This window comes from Echiichthys vipera, assembly GCF_963691815.1.
Source record: "Echiichthys vipera genome assembly, chromosome: 3".
In the NCBI taxonomy this organism is placed as follows: Eukaryota; Metazoa; Chordata; class Actinopteri; order Perciformes; family Trachinidae; genus Echiichthys; species Echiichthys vipera.
Genome location: NC_139828.1, coordinates 12,352,992 through 12,375,085, shown reverse-complemented (window position 1 = coordinate 12,375,085; position 22,094 = coordinate 12,352,992). Strand labels below are relative to the sequence as shown.

Genomic DNA, 22,094 nt, shown 5'->3' with positions numbered 1-22,094 from the left:
GCAACTTGCAACTACACAGAGAGGCTGTAGTTCTAGTTTGAAAACTGTGATTGCAGCCGGCGAGGCCATATTTGTTTTGGTGTCAGAGAAAAACACATCACGCAGACAGACAAGCACACTCTCTCTGTCCATACCTGACATTGAAGTCCAACAAAAGTAAAGAGAGAGGTGTGCGTACTTGAAAGTTTGTTTTTAATATTACCAAGATAAAAAAAAAGTAGTCACCCACCTCCTCCACCTGAGTCTACACAAAATAATTCACTGTCACCGTACGAGAGGAGTTCTCCCGATGCCGAAAAAGCAGACGATCACAGTTTGTGCTGTTGGTAAACAGTATTAAAAAACACAGCAGTTCAAATAGATTTAAAAGTAGTCATCACTAAATAAATGTGCATTAAAATTGTGTGGCAGTGTAGAGATCACAACACTTTATATACAAAAAACAAAAGAGCAGCTAAAACCACATAACAGACATGTTGTGCGCTAATGTTAGCCTCTCATCAAGGTCAGTTCATTTAATGAATTTCAATGTCATTTTCCACTCAACATTCAATGAACTCACGCCTCTGATCAGTTTTACAAAAGTCCCCTCTCCACACACTGATATAAATAGGACGCACAGACAATTCACACTGCCACCTCATATTAATATTCTTTACCCTTTACCCGGCAGATCGGCTGTTGGATTATTATTTTTTCCCACCCTCATTGATTTGAACTCGCTGTGTAAATCAAGCTGTTTCCTCAGACTTCCTTCAGTCATGACCTTTTAAAATGTGTCAGACTGTCATTGGTGCTCGTATTGATTTTAAATGTAGTGTATTAATTGCATTGAGCAGTGTAGAATATGCTGTTGGCTTTATTGTTGCATCGAAACCGAATGTTGAGTACAAGTACAAAAAAGGCTGTGACCCATGAAAAATAGACATTTCAGCACTTAAATCAGCTTTAACTGACTTTTTGGTCACTTTGGAGCAGTGGAAACAAGCTCAAGACACAACATTGACACCTTTTTAATTTTAAATGGCAAACTTGTGAGCAAACAGTCACCATTTTACACATCCAGAAGTTACAGAGCAACATCAGCATTCATTTAGTGGTGATCCTGGCAACCTGGTGAATATTCACTCTCATTTTAGCTGTTTTTGTTCTCCACCAACTCCTGAGGGAAATATCGGGCTCTTCAGCTGCTAAATGCTCCACTGTGCTCACCAGCTAGTCACTTACTGTGCTTGTCTGCTGTTTTATGCTTGGCAGGTAGAATAAAGTGGTTTTATTATAATTAGAAACAGCTGCCTGTTGCATATGGAAACAACGCTATGAGAGCGGTGCGAGGAGACAAAAACGTCAAAGCTGCGGGCTGAAAGAACGCTTTTGGAGCGTTTCTTAAAATCTGTGGTAAAACATGAAAGAACCTGTGGAGCTGTCTTCAACAAAACACATGTGTTTGACAAAAAAAAAAATGCAAATTCATTAGTTAAAGAGGAAAATACATGTTATAAAAAGAAGAAATGGTGCTAACTAACAACTGCAAAACTCTTGAACAGAGGCTAGAAGTATCCATTTGTTGAATCATTTGTTTCAAACCATTTGAAGTCTCCTTTTATCCACAACACATCCATTGAGATCTTTTCTGACTCAACGCTATTACTGACTGGAAGCAAGGATGTTATCGCATACTGCTGTTACGGCACCGCAAGAAGGGCTCAAAAGGTGGTGGTTACACGTACGTCACTGATGGAGACGGTGCCAGTGGAATATTGCCCCTGTGAGATAACTGGAATCAATAGGGATTTTGGCTCTCTGGCAGGAGCGCGGTGTTTGTGAAACAATCGAAGACTCTGTGGTGGCGTTTATCACAGAGAGAAAATCCCCCCCAATTCAGGATGTCTGATAATAAAAGGTGCAGTAGATTGCATGTTACATAATAGAAAGTGTTTGTGTGCTTACAGTTTGTGTTTGGACCTGAATGTACCTGCAGGGCTTCAAATCCAGTGAGTGACAGAGTGGCGTACACAAGCGAGGCCCCATCTCCACGCGTCAAAGTCATTACTCCGTTAATGGCGGCACAGCACTTCATAGCATCAATTCGTTTATGGATCGCTGCATGAGCCAAACACTCAGAATCTGATCGCTCAGGGATCAGTTTAGACTGTTGCTTTAGAAAAAATAACGCAGAAAAAGAAATTACATTTTGGCCTTCATCAGTAGAAGTAAATAGTGCAGAGTCAAGAACCAGTTCTGTTTTTCACCATCTGTTCGCTCCCTGATCAGAAATTACCCAAGTCTCATGTCGTCCAATCTCCCTAAACGTTTTCTACTTGAGAGGAAGAGGAGGAAAAAGCAGGCGGTGAGGTGAGGGAGGAGTACCAACGTGTCGCTTTGCTCACAAAACCTGCTTCTTCATTAAGACCTGATGAGTAGTGGACAGAAGCATCCAGGATGGACACTGGTCTGACTGTCGCTTTAGAAAAAAAGCGTAGAAAAAAAGTGACATTTCGCCCTGCATCAGAAGAAGTAAATAATGCAGACAGAGTCAAAAACCACCATGTTCCTGCTGCTTTTTTTCACCACCGTGTGAAAAGGTTCAGATGACGCCGTAGTCCCTGAGAGACTTGAGGAGCACCGTGTCCTTGACGTCGCTGAAGACTCTACGGATGCTGCTGGTGTCTGTGGCGCAGGTGAAGTGCGGGTACAGAGTCTTCCACTCGTCCCTGTTGTCACGGTTGATGGCCTGCTGCTCGTACAGCTTGCGGATGAAGATCTTGGCGTCCTCGGGGTCATGCCTCTTACCTGTAAACAGAGATGAGAGGGACATGAGGGATGCAACGGGACGACAAAAAGGTGAAAGATGAATTTGGGTTGGGACTGGAGCTGAAACAAGAAGTTATCAGGCAGAAAATTAGCTATAATCGATTCATTGCTTTCAAGAAAAAATACCAAATAATCCATTGTTCCACTTTTTCCCTTTGTCTTGTGTGATTTTGGGACATTTGATAGTCAGGACACGCTACTCAAAGATGTCATCTTGAGCTTTGAGTGACTGTAACAGACATTTTTCACAAATTTCTGATTAATCAACTATGACAATAATTATTTGTTGCAGTCTGAATACATTAAGCTGCAAAAAAGCACTGAGAGAGGAAGAATGAATAAATAGAAAGGAAGATTTAAGGAAATTCTATTTTTATTCAGCTGGGCATATACCGTAGATGAGACTAGATTGTTTTATTTGATTTTTTTATATATCCTTTATTTAACCAGGCAAGTCAAACAAAAGGCAAACCCTCTAGAGAGAGGGCGGTAGGGACTAAAAAAAGGAATTGAAAAGATTGTTGAAAAGACAGCAGCAAACACTTCCAACACACTTACTACTTACTTACAATCACAACAAGCATTACATATATGACATGCAGGGAAGCACACAAGCACCAGGCAAGAGTAACATGGACAGACCAACACAGCAGCAGCAAGAGAACAAGAAAATAAATGGGAATATATATATATATTAACAACAGTAAGCAGCAGACAGACAATGGTGAGGGAATATGAACAGATCGGGAAACAGCTGCATGTACCAGCGAGAATATACATTAAAGAGTTATTGAAGCCGACTGGGGTTAAAATTGTAAAATTTGATTAGCTTGGATTCACTTTCATATTTTTAATACCTTCTGAAGCATTAAAGCACAGCCACAGTAAATCCCAGTCAACATTCAGGATATTTGTGCATCTTTTAGCAATCCGTCATGATTCTCACATTAAACGGGAGTCACGTCCCCCCTCAATATTTAAAGCACGTTTATTTTAAACTTCTGCTTCATCATTTCCCTGCTGGTGTGATTTACGTTACATTAAAGTGCAAATTGAATGAAAAGTATTACAGGCCGTTTTTCATCACAGAAATGTAAATCGGAAATCTCGTTGAGTTTTCTTGTCTATTATTTCAGTAAATAGTTATTACTTGATAAGTACGTCTGTCGTGTCATCATGATGTTGTTTGGAGCATCACAGCAACATTACACAAAGGCATCGTGAGGTAGAACCGAGGGGTCTCGTGTTTAGGGCTGCAACTCATAATTATTTTATATTATAGGTCGAGTCCTTCATTATTTCAGAAATTCATTTAAACTGCAGGGCACTCACTTTTTCAGGAGCGCATAAAGAACTTTAGGGTCACAATGAAGATGAACCAAATAATCTGTTTTTCCTTAATAAAGGGAGAGACATTCACTAGCAAACTGATTTAAGTCATTTGAATGAAAAAAGTACACCAGGTTTTTAATTTTTTGTTTCAAACTGTATTTAATAATTATTTAATATTTTGAGGTGGTTAGCACTGTCGCCTCACAGCGAGAGGGTTCCTGGTTTGAATCCCAGCTGGGACTCTTTCTGTGTGGAGTTTGCATGTTGTCCCCGTGTCTGCGTGGGTTTTCTCCGGTTTCCTCCCACAGTCCAAAAACATGCACGTGTTTTTAATTGATGATACCAAAATTGCCCGTAGGTGTGAATGTGAGTGTGAATGGTTGTCTGTCTCTGTGCGTCTCTATGTGCCCTGCGATAAACTGGCTTCCTGTCGAGGGTGTACCCCTCCTCACGCCCGATGTCAGCTGGGATCGGCTCCAGCCCCCTGTGACCCCGACAGGGACAAGTGGTTGAAGATGAATGAATGAATTTATACTTTAAACTGATTTAAAGTGTATAAGGCTAAAAGTTGATGTCATACTTTCAATTACAGTAATTTAAAATCTTGCAATCTGGAGAGACAACCCTCCATTTATAAAAAAGCGTTAGCCATGGTATTCATTCAGAGTGTAAAACAGAATAGTATTCATATTTACAGGAAATAAACCAGGTGTTTGCACCAGTCACCTGGGAGAACGCAAAGAAAGAAGATTACACATTGTAATAAAAATGTAGTGAAATCACGGGAGCTACTGTGTGAAAACAACCATATCTAAGGTTATTCTCACACGTGCTACATTTTACAGTCCGCACACATCTGTTTTTAGCCGTAAATGTAAGTAAAACGGGCGCACTGTGGATTATGAAAACGATTAGGTAAATCCCTGAGTTTGAGATGCGGTAATTTAAAAAAAAAATACTTAAGCATTGAATCGATTATCAAAATAGTTTCCAATTGTGTCGATTGAGAGAGGAATTAATTGTTGCAGCTCTAGTTTGGTACCTTAAACATCTTAATATGTCGTCATATTTGATAGTAAATCGGACAACTCTGAGTTTTGGACCATAGGTTGAATAGATTAGAGCATAGATTACCCTGGGCTGTTGTAAATTTAAACTGTCATTTTACAGTATTTATGATATTTTATAGACAAACCAACTAATTGATTTGATTGAATTCCCTCAGTGCACCGTGGACCATTTATTGAATCTACAGGTAACATGCATATTTTTTTTCCCCCCAATCGTCATGAATTCGTTTGGTTGAACAGTAGCTAAGATTTTTGGACCAATATTTTCTTTGGTTGACTACAGTCCTAGTTAACTTCTTAAAGGAGTGCAGGATGACTCAACAACAGCAGCCTTCACATGTAGTTACAGCCGCGGTGAGAAGGGCCACAGAGTCTCCACGCAGGAACACGGCCGCAGCAGCAACTAGCAGACGGAGGTAGGAACGGCTCGCAGTTGTCACACAACACAAAAAAATCACTTGCAGTCACTAATTCCCTCCCTGCACACACACACACACACACACACACACACACACACACACACACACACACACACACACACACACACACACACACACACACACACGCACACAGCCCCGGTGGTTTGCGGGGGTGCAGGTCTTACGTAAAGCACAGTATCAGTCTGTGGTTGCCAGGGGTAACCGAGGGGGAGAGGGGGGTGGTGGTGGTGGTGTGGGGTCGGGGGAGAGGTGGGGACTGTTAGGTCAACGTTGTACAGCCTTTCACACTAGCAGAGCTAAAGGTGGCAGCCACATCATTTAGCACACCAAGTACCTGGAGCTAGCTAAAAACATATATAATTACTGCTGGCTTTGCTGACACCAGGACAGTGATGGAGGGTTCATGGTCAGGGAAGCACTGAAGCTGAAATCACTCCTAAAATTAAATTTTTCTTCAAAATGTTCGTTATTTTCAGCGGGGGCAGTAGGGTGTGATGAGACGGCCGCGTGCCCAAAGCAAAACCACAACGCTCCCCTCTTTGGTCTCGGACATGATCCTGTCCACACTGATAAGAATACACACCTGCAGTCTTGCTGTAATTGTTGTTGTTGTTGATGGTGGTAAAATCTGCTGCTGACTTGGAGCTGCCCCCACGCTTTCCCTCAAATACTGTTACTGCCGTTTCTTCTGTGAACGTTTGAACCCCAACTTTGAGCTTCACCGAAGCCTTGGACTTGATTTAGAAATTTCCGATCGCCTTAGTGTTGTCTTTTGAGTCAGTGTACCCACTAATATTTAACGCACACTATCATGGGTATGCACAAACTTGCTTGATCGGTTTGATTACAAGTTTGTAGCTCATCTCGTAGTGCCTTCCCACGGGTCCTTAAAATCCTTCAACGTTTGTGCGTTTGAAGGGGGAAAAAAATGACGGCCTTGAAAGTTTTTGAAATAGTCATGAATAGACATTGAAAGTGTTTGGATTTAAATATCTTGTGCAAGAATAGAAGTTGAAGTTATACATATTGTTTTTGTTAGACAAGTTGTGTTTTTACAAAGAACGCCGGCATTCAGGAAGCAACCAACTCAACTACTCAAAGCCGACCCCACCCATAAACTGCCGGCTTTATATATTAAAGCAGCACGATTGTCAGTAGAGAGAAGGACAGATAGAGAATAGACTGCTCTGTGTGTGTGTGTGTGTGTGTGTGTGTGTGCGTGTGTGTGTGTGCGCGCGCGTGTGTGTGTGCGTGTGTGTGTGTGCGCGTGTGTGTGTTTGAGAGAGGGAGGGAGAGTGAGAAAAGACAGAGGGGAAGAGACGGTGGAGTATTGCACGCAATGCTTCTGTAAGTTTTTAATATTTTAGGACACTGAAAGCTGCTTTGTCACTTTTTGACCTGCCTGTGGTTCTACTCACGCATCACTATTGTGTGCTGTTCCACCACGCCAGCAATCACACAGACGTCAGCTCGACTCTGGGACTACCTCTTTTGCCGCCTCAGAAGCGCGACACATCTGTGCCCTCATTCCATGTCTGTTTCTTTCACACAGACAGCGGGGCGTTATAAACAGCGTCGCAACCAAGAGGCAGTGTGAATGGGGGTAATGCATGTGTGTCTTCCACAGTTGCGATTGTTTCATGCACCACCTGCCTCAAGAAAGTGTGTTCACACATTCAAGTCTCTCTCTTTTTAATTGTTCTCTGTGAAGCTTGCAAGTTCTAATTATAAAATAATAAGTGCTATACCAGTAGTTAACCTTGATTTGTGTCTCCAACTTTGCTATGTTGGGTCCTTGAACGAGTGAATTGGGTCAAAAGGCGTGTTTCCATTAGCCCCATAGAGTGGCCTCCTGGAAAGTTTCAGTCCACGCCCTCTTAAATGGCTTTTCACTCGCCGTGTTTCCATTACAACAAAAGACACGAGAGGGATTTATGAGACTCCGGAGTTGACGTATTACTGTGAATGGGTTTCGATCGCTGGTGATCAGCTGATCAGTGATACAGCAGTGGTTCTACCTCAAGAGAAATACAGAATAGTAAATATAGTTTGATTTAAAGTGGCCTGTTCACAATGTCAACTTATGTACAAGTAACATGAAAAAAACACTCCACCTTAAATATTAGAGGTGCTGTAAAAGTGTTTGTTGACGGACAAAGATAGATAATTTTCTCGCTGCATTCTTCTACACCACTGGTTAAACATTTCTATTTTACTTCCCCATGTTGTTGTGGCGACTGTACTACCACACGCCACATCCCGCTGAAAGCTACATCCAATCAGTAACCGGGTATATCTCAGGGGACAAAAGAGGCCCTGCACTCCGACAGGGCCATTTTCTAATCGGTCAAATGGCCTCCTGAGCAACTCCCATGCAAATTAGGGGCGTTTTGGCGAGATATACCCGCATCATTCAGGGTAGTCACATAGTGGAAACACACCTAAAGTGATGTCCATACGCCCCCCGGACCAATTGCGAGTCGATCAAGGCTGTCAATTATGACGTTTCAGCCCGTTTTTAAAACCAAACACTTTAACAAACACCAGTGTGGTAAAAAAAAAAAAAAACCTACATTGACAGAAACCATCTCTACTACTCTTGTTTTTAGTTTGGTCCATGTTCCATCTGCTAACATGGAGGGGGTGGGACTATACTGCAGCCGGCCACCAGAGGGGCAATGGAGGTGATTTAGCTTCACTTTTGTACACAGTCTATGATTCAGACAGACGGTATAAAGTATGAAACTGAAAATGAACATATTATGGAACATTTGGGGGAACCCCAAAGTTTTTACATCATGATACACATTTCATTGGTGGTGCAAGAGAAAAAATGGGACCACTAAAATGATTAGGATTCATCTACTTGGGACCATGAAGTCCATCAAGGTTATTGTTATATTCTAGCCTGAAAAGTGGTGGCTATTTGTATATAATATATAACCCTACAATAAAATATAAAACAAGCACATGCATCCGCAGCTTACCTGTGAAGCTGGGGAAGTATTTCTGCAGGTCGGAGGTCTGGACTTTGTCAGCCAGGATGTCAGTCTTGTTGAGGAAGAGGATGATGGAGGTGTTGAAGAACCAAGGAGAATGTATGGTGGTGTAAAACAGAGCCAGACTCTCGTGCATGCGGTTCTGAAGACAGAGACAGAGTTGTAGGGAAATCAATCACACCGATGAGTTTTTGAGAGATGTTTTTAACTTGAAGAGAGAAAAAGTTCTCAGGGATGGCAAGACAGATCTGGACGCCTGAGGATGAAGCAGAGAGGAGAGCAGTCCTTTAAAGAGGGATGGGGGAGTTTATGGGGGGTCTGGAGCACACAGGCTGTTGGAGAGGTAACTGAATGTGTTGACAGAGAGATAAACAGCTTAGCGACAGGATGGGAGTGAGGGACAAACAGAAGGCTGGAGAGGTTCAGGAGAAGGATCGGTGAGGGGAGGTTTTCTTGTGCAAGAGTGAAACCTGCTGGTGGACGGATGAAATGACTGCTACTGAAATGAAAAGGTTCAGATAAGAGACACAAGAAGACGGATGTACGGCACTACATTTCAGAGGTAAACATTTTTCTTTTTACACCACTTATCTAAAATCCTCAGCTACTGGTTAATTTGAAGATTCAGATTTTTAATTAAAGCATTGATGAAATATGATGCATCAAGATGAAATTACCAAACCGTCTATAACGCAGTTAGAGCTAGCTCTACTCTGGCCATACTACGTTTACTTAAGCAAAGGATAAGCCTGTGAATGTTCTCATTTGTCCAGGTCATCGTTATCCTCAGAGCAATTTCAGTCAAAAGCAAGTGGACTTGGTTATTTGTAGGAAGACGTTTCACCTCTCAACCAAGAGGCTTCATCAGTTCATGTACGCATCTGACCAGGCTGGGACTGGACGATGAAAGGTGAAAACGTCTTCCTAGAAAAATAACCAAGTCCAGTTGCTTTTGACTGAAATTGCTTTGAGGTTAAGCAAAGGATCTAAGTTTGGACAGATGAGGTTGTTTTTATTATTTTGTCCACCTTCTCCAGTGTCAGATTGAGCGAGGAACATCGAAAGGTTTCTCAGTGCTCTTACAATGGTCTCTCTCTCCTCCAGGACCTGGTCGTACTCGCTGAGGGAGGCCAGGAAGATGAGTGAGGTGACGTTTTCAAAACAGTGAATCCACTTCCGACGCTCCGACTTCTGACCGCCAACGTCCACGATCCTGCCACGGGCCGGAGCAGAGGGAAGAAGGAAGAGTTAAAAACAGGGACAAGAACCTCTGACAAGGAATCAAACATTAAAAAAAATGTTGTTGTTTTGGTTCTGTCCTCTCACTTTCTGAAATAAATCTATGACTATGAGGTTAAATTGCGTGATTTCTACACTGTTCACCTGATATTGACAGAAACATGCGCAAATTAAAAGTGGGAGTCAGAACTTTACGGTTGTGACTTTATTTTTGGACAAAGCCCTGAAATAATCTGACGAACAGATGATCAAAAACTGGAATGTGTTTTATGTTTAAGTTTGCTGAAGTCTTGGTCTAGATGGACTTATTTGATAGTATAACTCTCACTTTCTGCAGTATTATATAGTGTATGTTTTTCTCAGTGATTTATTCATCGTGTTGAGGTCTGAACATTTGATTGTGACAATCATAACTTCTGCCAAGGAGGTCGTATTTTCAGCTCCATTTGTTGGTTCGTTTGTTCGTCTGCCAGCAACAACTACCAGATAACTACTGACCCCATTTTCATGACACTTAGTGGAAGGGTGATTTATGGGCCAAGGAAGAACACACTCAATTTCAGAGCAGATCGGAATAACGGGCCAAGTACAGAACTTTTTTTTTAATTTCAATAACATTGCGAGATAGGGCATTTGTGCAGCATGCATGTGGAGCAGGGGTAATCAGAAAAAGTAGTTCCCTATCATATTTCATGGCTCACCTAATCCGTTTCCTTTGCTCTTTCTTGTCATGCAAATATTGAAAAAACGGCTATCGACGTGTTGTTTAAACACTCTGAGCAATAAAATATAACACATATTCCTTTCAGCGTCTGTGTTGTTTCCACATTATGAACACACCGACGTCAGAAGAACAACTTCCCAACTCTGACATGGGGCCATCTGAGGAGCATGTGAATGCACCGTTGGCCTTGGCGGAGTCGTTTTTGTAGCATTGTTTGAAAGTGAACGCTGGATCTGGCTTGGATTTGTTTTTCTTCAGTTTAATGAGTTTGAATTCTGAGCTCATGATTTAAGAGGAGGTGTCATTTAATTTGGGAACACTATGTTCTTCTATAGTAAACTTTGATCTTTGTCTGCTCAGTCAGATCCCCCTGTGGTTTCAGGCAGACACAATGCCAACGCTTTATAAATAAACCCAGAGAGTGACACCTCACTTCCCGGCACAGGCTTTGTATAGACTAACTCAGAAATGTGATCCTGTTGCGTCCAAACAGGCGTGAGCAGACAAAGCCTCTACAAGAGTCAAGAGTGTTTTTGTTTTTTCTAGTATCGCTGACAGGTTGGTAATGTGAACACTGGCCACCTTAGAGTGATGGTCTTGATCTCGAAGGCGTAATCGTGGATGCCCGTGGTGGGGAATCGAACTCGCAGCACGTCCTGTTCTGTGGGGATGTAGTCTGGGGCGGAGATGCGGTCCAGGTTACTCATGTAGCTAAAAAGAGAGAAGAAGAAGAAGTTTTACAGCTGAGTCTGTTTGGCACATCAGGACACCTCTAGTAAAACATATCTTCTCTGTTTACTCCACATCCAGCCTCGACCGCGTTAAACAAACTGAAGTGACACAAGATTTACGATGATAAAAAAAAAAAAAAAACAGTGATTAAAAATGCAAGAAGGGAGTGGAGTGAGTCCATATCACCCTGTGTACAGACGAAGGCTTTATGGCTCCTGTTGATACAAGCTGTCATTAGCTACTACTGCCTGTCTCTTATCGTGCACACACCGGGAGGATTGAGCTGCTGGGTAAACACAGGACAGAACAGCAATAGAAAACAGAAAACTAGAGGCAGTCTGAGCCTTTGTTCTGTGACACATCAGATACTTTGAGCGTGAGGCTCACACACAGTCTTTTCATGTTGATAAAACAGCCTGAGGGTAGCCCTGTACCGCGACTTTTTCAGGCTTTACTTATCAGTTGAAAAGATGATTGATGTTACCGGTCTCACAAGACAGTTGTTTGTGGTTCCTCAAATACTCTTTGATTAACTGGTGGTTTCACTGTGGCTGAAAAATGGCTGGATACAGTAGTCTGCAAAGAACTAGCCCCCTCCAGTGGTCTCAGTACAAAATACAAAGTGTGAAACCTACTCTGAATGCTACGATGAAAAACAGACGTGTGTGGCCGAAACAAAGGTAAAAACAAAGTGAGGCCATGTCAAGAATAAAGAATCCCTTCTTTGGAGTTAATGTAATGAACAGATTTTAGTGGAATTACAAAAATAAAACTGCAACTGAGAATCTAAAAACACACAGCTTCGCAGGCCCTCCTTACATTTTCATTTAAAAAAACGACAGCACACGCTTAAAATAACTTTGACGGCCTTTTCTTTGCAGTGGCATTCCACTTGTGAGTTTTGGTGCAACGGTCAGATGTGGCATTAACAAACAATACAACAGTATGTCGCCACACGTTCTGTCTGTCATTAGGTGGGAACGAAACTGTGACTTACTTTACTTTCCTTACCTCAGATATAGTATTTAACATTTCACATTGTTCACTTTTTTGCGCCTGTTTGATATTAGAATAATGTGTAATAATAATAATAATCGTGCCATGCAGCTGTAAAATGACAATTTCAGTCATTTTTAAAAACATATTTGCTGGTTTTGAAAAGTGAGAAGTTGCCGCTTTTCTTTTCTTTTTGTCTCATATCATTGTAACTTAAATATCTTTGTGTTTTTCACTTTTTGTCTAACAAAACCAGCGTAAGGACACCACCTTGGGATGTTTCAACTTGCATTTTCTCACATTTTTTTTCATAGGTTAATTAATAAACGTTGATTGCAGCTAAAGTCTGAATAGTCATGATAATATAGCTAAAGCTAAAGCTAAAGCTGCTATCACATGGGGACCTCCAGTAATTTATATTAATTACAGCAGTCTTCTGTGATTTTTATCCCGTGTGAATCTGCCATGTCAGTAAAAAAAGTTATATTTCGCCACAAATGTTGTGTGATAATATTAATCCTGTGTGAATCGGCATCTCAATGATTTGGGGTCGTATGCGCTGCGCTGGTAATTGTAAATCAGAGTTTTGACAGAGCTTTGACATCTCATCAAGGAGATATTGTCAGTAAATTCAAACAAAATACAAAGTTTGCTTATCCTGTGTGAAAGTGCTGCACGAAACACAGACATGAGGGGTATTTTTTAAATCACATAAGGTCACACACATAAAGTGTGTGAATAGGGCTTATTACTCTTTGCACTCACAAACTGTCTGATCCCAGATGTCTCTAATGTTGTCAGGGAGGTTGCAGTGAATACATGTACAGTGCAGATTATTTCTATTCAGTCTTTTAAGAGGTGTGTTACCGTTATGATGCCCTGTGTTTTATTAACACTGTCTGTCATGGATTCCTTTGTTGTTATATCATCTTTGGCAATAATGTGACAGTGTTTGATCATGAAACCCTCTGAATGCCAGCCCTAACTCAGGGTGTGGTAGCGTGTACAGACACAGCTACTCACTACTCTGTAGAGTCCAGGAGCTGGTACTCGCAGCGGCGGCTGTAACAGACCCGGATGCCTGAATCTGCCCAGAGGCGGCGGACTGCGTCAACGTAGCCCCGCTCCAGCTGGCTGACCTGCACCGTGTTTATGTCCTGCAACCACTTGCCGTAGATCTGAAAGACAGAGAGAGACTGTAATTAGCTCTGCGCTTTACCGTGTTTGTGGCGTTTAACAACACTCTGAATCTGACTGTTACATGTTTTCCGTAGGGTTGTTCCGATACCGATACGACCAATATCGGAAATGCCTTTGTTACGGCCTAAAATGCTGGTATGAGTATGTATGCAAGTCTATGCATTGATCTGATACCAGGTTATTTAGCTCCGAAAACAAACCTACTTAAAAGTAGTTCATTTTTGTTCTTTTTCCATTATGACTGACTGTGGCATTCATTCTCTGTATGAAGGTAACCTGAGCAGGTCATAAACAATGATAGCAGTCATATCACATCCATACAGGGTTCATAATATACAACTGTTTGAAAAAGAATATATATATACACGTATGTATCTATTTTGTTTTTCACTCACTGGTATCGGAGCGGTACTCTGGATTGACAGATATGCAAGCTCAGGTGTGGGTAAAGGTATCGGGAAGGATAAAAATGGTATCACCAATGGTATTCTGACAGCTTCTACTTTACAACATGCTGAGTGTGTGTTTCTGTGCCGTTGTGTTGAATGCCTCTGGTTTCATGTGGGCACAATCTCACGATTCTGGTGAGTGCTCTCGCCCTGATGCCCGCCCACCCACCTGTGCTGGTGTTTGTTTACGTGTGTGCTCAGGTCCGTGTTAAGTGCGAGTCTACCTCGTTCTCAGGGTTGAAGTAGGGGATTTTGAGTGTGGTCATGGCTCCTGTCATGGCCTTCATGGCTGTGAGGATGTTCTGGAAGATACATTTAGCAAAGGTCCTCCTCTCCTCCTCCGAGAAGCCTCGTCCGTGGATGATCCTCATCTGTCGGATGAAGGTGGTTTTTCCGCTTTCCCCCGTACCTGAGGAGATAAAAAAAAATTACATTACATGATTCGGTAAATAGGGCGGCTCAGAGGTTTACACCGTCGCCTCAATGTTTGTTAGTTTGGGCCTCTGTTTATTCTTGTTCTGCATGTCTCAATGGGTTCCTCCATGTTTTCCAGCTTACCCCCACAGTTCAAAGACATGCAGGTGGTGAATTGTAGCTGCGAATGTGTTTGTTATTGCTTTACTAAACATATTGACCATTCACATTACACATTTATCAATCAAAAAGACACGGAAACTGGGAAAGACCCGTCTGAAATGAGGAAGAATTAGAAGAGCTCTTTAAATTTTACCTGTTTAGGTTCCAGTTTTTAATAATATGACCTACATTCTGCTCAAAGTGACAAACCCACAGAGAGTTATACCTTTTGTTCTACAGAGGGTTTTAGCATCTTTCAGCTCATTTCTTTGGTTTGTCAGTCCGCCTCTTTAATGTGTAGGTTCTTTCATAAAAGCTCACACTGTTGTACACAAACTGCTTAGAACCAAACAGCAGATAAAGTTAACGACTAACTGGTGAAAAGTAGTGTTGCAGCTAAAGGGACAAATATATCCTTCAGGTGTTGGTAGAGACCAAAACAGCTAAAAGGAGAGTGAATTTACTGTAAAGGGAGATTTCATTGTCGGATAATAAAGCAGTTGGAGGTGCTATATAAATACTGTGAAAGTATCAAAACACTCAATCCACAGAGAAATGCACACAGCCCGTATTAAGAAACTGTTCCTTTAAACCAGCCGTCAGGACTTCTGTACGCTTGCAATGTCACAACTATACTATATATAGGTAGAAAAGGATGCTGCAGTGCTGTTACAGTCATGCCCCTGGCTGCAATGACGCAGACACCGAGAGCACAGAAGACCCGGAAATACTGACCAATCAGAGCAGACTGTGATTTTTCAGGAGGGGATCTTAAAAAGACAGAGTCTAAAACCGAGCATCAGACAGAGAGTGAATACAGGTATATTCAGACACACGGACAGACACAGATAATAAATAATGTGTCTTTTAAACAAAAAAAACATGTTCTACAAACCCAAAATGTAAGTATGAAACTGAAAATGAACGTATGTCCCCATCAAGTAAGTAAATTAAAAGACCAATGTTGCGTTTGTCCTGCAGCATCACACGTTGGCCAAAACAATCAAAAAGGCACTTTTGAACTAAAGGCAGGAACAAGGTTGAACCTTACGTTTACAAAATATAGAATAGCATTTGAGATGTCATAACAGGAAAAGCAGTGTTAATTAATAATATGAAGCCGTTGTTGTTAGTGACACCTATGTGTGTTTCCTGCTACGACAAGTAAAAAAATAATGCTGCAAAATCAGGGTTTTGTTAAATTTAAGTTTATGCTGTTAAATGATCAATTCACTCTTTAGGAGAGAACAGTAGCCGAACGATCCAAGTTGTCAGAAGGTGAATTTCAATAAGACGATGCTGTGAGTCATTACAGCCTCATTTCTCAGCTACTTATGCAGTTAAGGGATGAAAAGATAACAGCCCTTGAAGGAAACACCGGTAAACCACCAAAGAAGAACAAGGTGACGGACCGACGCGGTTGAACCGGACGTTTCTCTTTTAGATGCACATTCACTCTTTGCTGCTTTTCCTCTTACTCAGACATTAAAGTCAAACTGCCTGAGATAAAAAGATTTAATATAGTTGTGACATCACAACCGTACAGAAGTCATTAGGTGGGAACGAAACTGTGACTTACTTTACTTTCCTTACCTCAGATATAGTATTTAACATTTCACATTGTTCACTTTTTTGCGCCTGTTTGATATTAGAATAATGTGTAATAATAATAATAATTGTGCAATGCAGCTGTAAAATGACAATTTCAGTCATTTTTAAAAACATATTCGCTGGTTTTGAAAAGTGAGAAGTTGCCGCTTTTCTTTTCTTTTTGTCTCATATCATTGGAACTTAAATATCTTTGTGTTTTTCACTTTTGGTCCAACGAAACCAGCGTAAGGACGCCACCTTGGGATGTTTCAACTTGCATTTTTTCACATTTTTTTTCATAGATTAATTAAGAAAACAGCCCTTGAAGGAAACACCAGTAAACCACCAAAGAAGAAGTCCTGACAGCTCGTTTAAAAGCACAGTTTGTGAATACGGGTTGTGTGCGCTTCTCTGTGGATTGAACGTTTTGTTACTTTCACAGTATTTATAAAGCACCTCAACCTGCTTTGTAATACAATAAATTATATAAAATCTCACTTTTCACAATATGGATTCAGCTTCCTTTATCCATATGTATGTATTTCAAAACAAGTTGTCTGTTTGTATATTGTACATTCACGATACACATGTATGGAGAGGTGGTGAGTGCCTTCTGGTGCTTGTGGTTGTGGTCAATTCTCAACATTTCTTTTGGAGAATAGCCGATAATCCTCCAACCGGACTGTGGTGCAAGGAAATGCGTTCAAGACAGTCCTGTTGACAGTCCCGTTCCCATACATAAACACTTGTTTCCCGTCATTCTACACCGTGATACGGGAAATAAGACTGCGCAATCATTCAATATTATTGTTGACCATCTCGCCGTATGACTGCAGGGTTTCCCCCAGGAAATTTACCAGAGGTGGTAAACCCCCTCGAGATCCTGATGCATCTCGTCTTGTTATCGTCTTGTTTAGTTTGCTAAACATGAACACTAAATAAACTAGTCATATACGAGGTATTTACCATTTGAAATGGTGTTTTATATCAGTGCCTATTACTTTTTATGATGTAGACGGTGGGTGTCGTTATCTTAGGCGAGGTCGCCCACCTTCACAGTAAAACAATAAACCACTGCAGGAAACCAGCTGCACACGATTCAAGATGTTGTGGTTCATCGCCCTCGTCCTCACCGCAGCGACCTGGGTTCACCTCCGACCTGCAGCCCTTTCACTGTACGTCATCCCCTCTCTCTCTACCTCCTATTTCCTGTCAATCTTCAGCTGCACAAAATATAAAAGCATAAAAAGCCCCAAATAAAATTAAAAATGTTGTGGTTCAAAAAAGGCCAATTAATTGATAAGTCAATAAAAAGAAAGAAAGAAAGCTTTTAATATTAATTGGTTAAAGTCATTAAAAGTAATTTGGACTTTTGGTCCTTTGGTTAAAATCGTAAAAATATGAATATAATAATCAGATGATTAATCAATAATACATATAATAGCAAGATGCAGCCCTACTTCACTGCTCTCTTTAAAAGAAAATTAGGATGTTTTACACTAAAAATATCATTTAATTCAATGTGATAAACATCAGTTTAACTTTTAAAAATGTGATTTTGAATCCTTTGATTCATATGAGTATTGAGAAACTGCACTGATGATTATTAGGGTGAAAATTCTGTTCATAGTGCCCTAAAATAAGACTATATTGAAATATTTATTTTACAATATCAGCCAAAGGAAGTCTGAATCAAAGGCATCTCTCTGTACCTCCTGTGTTAATGACTTAAAACAACAAAAATAACAACTGCAGGTTTGTGTTCGCAGAGTAAATTTGTAATAGTTTCAGTTAGACTGCGACTATCATTCATTTTCTTTGTTGATTAATCTGCCAATTAGTTTTTCAATCAATCCCTCTTTGGTCTGATGTCTTCAAACTGCTGGTTTTGTCTGACCAACAGTCCAAAAGCCACAGACGTTCATTCCCTTTTTACTACGAAATTAGCATTAGCAAACGCAGGACGCCCTGATAAAATAGGCAATCGGCTCCTTTCCTATTGCAAGTAGCCATGTAATGTTAAATATCACAACTGCATTGGAATAAAGGGTTTGCAAACAGTAGAAAGACGTATGGAGGCCAGTGACAATGTAACAGTGGTTACTTCTTTTTTATGCGTAACTTATTCGACTTAGAGACTAACTTCTCTTTATTGATCTCTTTGGGAGGACTCCCGCAAGGAAATTGAATTTCCAGCAGCTTACAATAACACACGGGAGGTAAATTCAGTCTCTGAACTCATTTGTAACGATGTGCGCTGCTGGGCGGAGACGGACGTAATTTGAGGCTGAGATGTAGTGATAGACCGGGGTTGATTAATGCCATTCTGAGATAATCTTCTGAGATGTCTGCGCTCACGAGGCTGAATAACAATGAATGTCTGCAGACACGTGCAGGCCGCCATGTTGGTGCGGGCTGCTGTAGAACAAAGTTAGCACTCTCCCTTGTGTCAGTTTCGCCATCTACGGACAGACATCCGCATCAGGGTAACAAGCCTTCAATCAGCTGAACCAGTTTACAGGCCTCGAAAACCCACGTATGAGTACAACATTTATCAGATTAATTATTTGGTATGGTTATGGGAGGGTAAGCAAGTGTAACTGTGAAGCCTTTGCGGGGCTGTCCACATGACAACGAAAAAGACGTTTGTCCCGTCAAAACTATCCGTTTGTCGCCTACAACTGAGATGATGCAGACAATAACTGTTAATAAGTTAATTTAAGTTCAGCAACGTCCTCTAATTATTGTCAAATAATTGTATTTTATCAAATGCAAACAAACGATATAGGCATTATATATCGGTCATCGGCATCGACCATTAACAAACTCATATTGGTCGACTAGGGGTGTATCGATACACGTATTCGCACCGAACCGTCGCGGTACAGGCCCTTCTGGACGGGTACAGAGGTGGTCCGTAAATGTGGCAGACATATAGCGTTAATATGACAAATGTACAGTCTTGTTTTGAGGTGCAGTGCTTACAACTTAAAGTCAGAGTTCAGCCTCCGGCTCGGACCGCAGGTGCGCAGTAGCAGCCAGCGAGTGACAGTAGCAGAGAAGGCAGCCGTAGCACAGACGCCCCGCTACCCCACAAGCGTGACTGCGTGGATCAATGACTAGCGAACAGAGAGCGAACTGCGTGCCGAACGACTACATGAAACCAGAGCTTGCAGGCGTCCCCCTGTCATTCAAATACCAAGTGTGGAATAACTTCAGATTCCAGGTTAATTACGAACATGCACACGCATTTAAAAAGGCACCATCCAGCTAAGTTAATGTTGCAGTTGCAATTATTTAGAAGAATTTTATTTTTCGGAGAAATGCCCTGTACCGTACCGTGACTTTAAAACCGAGGTACGTACCGAACCGTGTACCATTACACCCCTTTGGTCGACCCATACTGAGATGACAGAAGTACTCCAACAGAGGTGACGCATATCACGACATCGCGCACCGGAAAAAGGGAGAAACTTATCACGTCCACCCTGGTGTCATGTTTCCATGAAGCCGTCCTGGGAATAAATGCCAATCGTAACCGTTCCCACTAAAGGGGGGCAGTAGCTCAGTCCATAGGTGACTCGTCTGGGAACCGGAGGGTCGCCGGCTCGACTCTCTGTATGGACCATGAATGGAGTGTGGACTAGTGGCTGGAGAGGTGCCAGTTCATCTCCTGGGCACTGCCGAGGTGCTGTTGAGCAAGGCACCGAAACCCCAACTGCTCGGGGGCGCCGATCCATTGGCAGCCCCCTCGCTCTGACATCTCTCTCCCGTAATTGCATGTATATAGGTCCTGTGTGTGCGTTGAATTTCCCCTTGTGGGATTAATAAAGTAATACTTCTAAAGACAAAAGCCAGATGTTAATGCGGGTTTTAGTCCAGTGTGTGTGTCCAGTTTACTACCACATGTGGTAAAGAAAATCAGTTTTCAAACTAGTTGCGGATAAATGTTCTCGATTAATCGACTAATAGTTTCAGCTCTAATTTCAGCCCCCTCTTTAATCCACCCACTAATACTCTTGATACTCTTGACCTGTCAGCTGGGGCTAATATCTGACTCCACTGGAGCATCAAAGCTCGGGTCATCAAAAAGTCAACCGACCAGCTGCAGAGTGGACCTGTAGGTTTCAGTGGTTTTCAGGTTCAGCCAATCCCAATGTGCTCCATACTTTACATACTCACAGTGACACATGCTTGACATAGTTTTCTCTCTCAGCTGCGGGCTACCAAACAAACAGGACAAGCAGTTTTGATTTGCATGACGGGCGTTGCTTTTATATAGTGATCCTCTTTGATTTCTCTGTGTTTTATTTGCCTTAGAATTAAGTGTCATCACTGATTTTTTTGTTTGTTTGTTTGTCTACCCCTCCATATGCCCAATTATTAATGTCAAAAGATAAACAATAGGGTGCTCTGTGTGCAGTCACTGACCCAGCAGCAGGATTTTAATTTCCCTTCTCTCCTTCTTCTTCTGCTGCTTCAGGATCCTCTCGATCTCTTTGTCCACAGCCATGTTCGTCTTCTCCTCCTCGGACATACAGCACACACACATGCGGCGACACCAGCCCGCCATGGCACCGAAAACCACTGAAATCACACTGTTAATGAATAATCAGCTGTAATGTAATGAGCCGATAAGGACTCACAATACACTGCATTTGATAGCTTTTACTCTCTAGGTAACTCATTAGACCGGCGGGGCTTTATTCTAACACACACCCCCGGACATCTTCACTTTGACATTGTAGCTGAGTGTAATCAGCGCGTGTGTAAACAGGTGAACTTTAAAAGGTGTTGAACTGAACTATTCACCTGAGCTGAGCTGCTCTGACACTTCAGGTTTGTTTGAGAGGAGTTTGGAAACAATAAAAGCTCCTTACCTACTAAATCAGTGCGTCACACTCGCTGAAAACGAGCAGGTTCACACTCTGATAGACTCTCGCGGTCCATTTCCCACCGTGTCCCCCGGTCCACTGCCGCCTAACAGTGACTGTCGCTGAGGCGCACGAGCAGCGTCATGAGCTCGCGATACGGAGATAAAGCCACTTTCTTCTTCTTCTCCTTCTTCTTCTTCTTCTTTTTTTTTTCTTCTTTACTGCCCACACGAATCAACCTGCCGCTCGGGAAAGTCCACCGCGCCTACAGAGGAATGCGCAGTCTCTGTGCTGCGCTGGAGACTCTGTAACAGGAATGCGCTGCGGGCGGCGACGCGGCAAGAGAGCGGCAAACCACCGCGGCAGCGCCGGAAGTGAGACGCTTGTTGCTAGACAATAAGAGCATGCTGTTTCTAGTTATAGAGGACTAAACAGGATTTAAGTCTCAATAATTAATGCACGACTAAATGGGACCGCTTCAACATATGCACACAGAAATACATAAATAAATAAATGTATAATGAATACAAGAATAAATAAACAAATGAACAAATGAACAAATAAATAAATACAGGAATAAATAAATGAATAAATAAATGCATAAATAAATGCTGAAACAAATGTACAAACAAATAAATAAATGCATGAATAAATGGGGCCTCCTACCTCTTAAACATATGGACAGAAATACACAAACAAATAAATGTATGTGAACAAAAATGTAGAAATAAATGTAAAGCTTTTATTTATTCTTTTATTTCTTAATTGTATTTATTTATACATTTATTTATTCATTTATTTATTATTTTATGTATTTATACAGGTGTACAGGCCTTCTGTTATACATGTATTTATGCATTAATTAATCACCAAATTAATTAATTAATTAAGCCTGGTAGTTTCAGCCACTGTTTTTATTTATTAATTTATATTTATTATTTATAAAGGGGAGAAAAATACTTTTTTGTCCAAGTCATATTTAGTCCTCCATGGCTAGTTGACAAGTTTGCATAAAATAATCATTTAGATGATGAAACGGAGTAAATTGCTTGGATTTTG

General features: G+C 41.4%; 1 protein-coding gene across 2 annotated transcripts; it reads right to left on the bottom strand.

Moving 5' to 3' along the window:
- Positions 1-252: 252 nt before the first annotated feature.
- Positions 253-21,286, bottom strand: LOC310966668 (guanine nucleotide-binding protein subunit alpha-14-like). 2 transcript variants are annotated; one of them, XM_083940481.1, is made up of 8 exons: positions 21,042-21,286; positions 20,593-20,759; positions 14,220-14,404; positions 13,370-13,524; positions 11,201-11,329; positions 9,739-9,868; positions 8,644-8,797; positions 253-2,793 (listed from the first exon to the last, which is right to left on the bottom strand). In XM_083940481.1, exons 2-8 carry the CDS (start codon positions 20,732-20,734, stop codon positions 2,588-2,590), a joined length of 1,101 nt encoding a protein of 366 aa, XP_083796607.1. In that variant the 5' UTR covers positions 20,735-20,759; positions 21,042-21,286; the 3' UTR covers positions 253-2,587. The 2 variants fall into 2 exon arrangements, with proteins under 2 accessions (XP_083796607.1, XP_083796606.1); XM_083940480.1 differs by having other exon boundaries at positions 254-2,793; positions 20,593-20,748.
- Between the last annotated feature and the right edge of the window lie 808 nt (positions 21,287-22,094).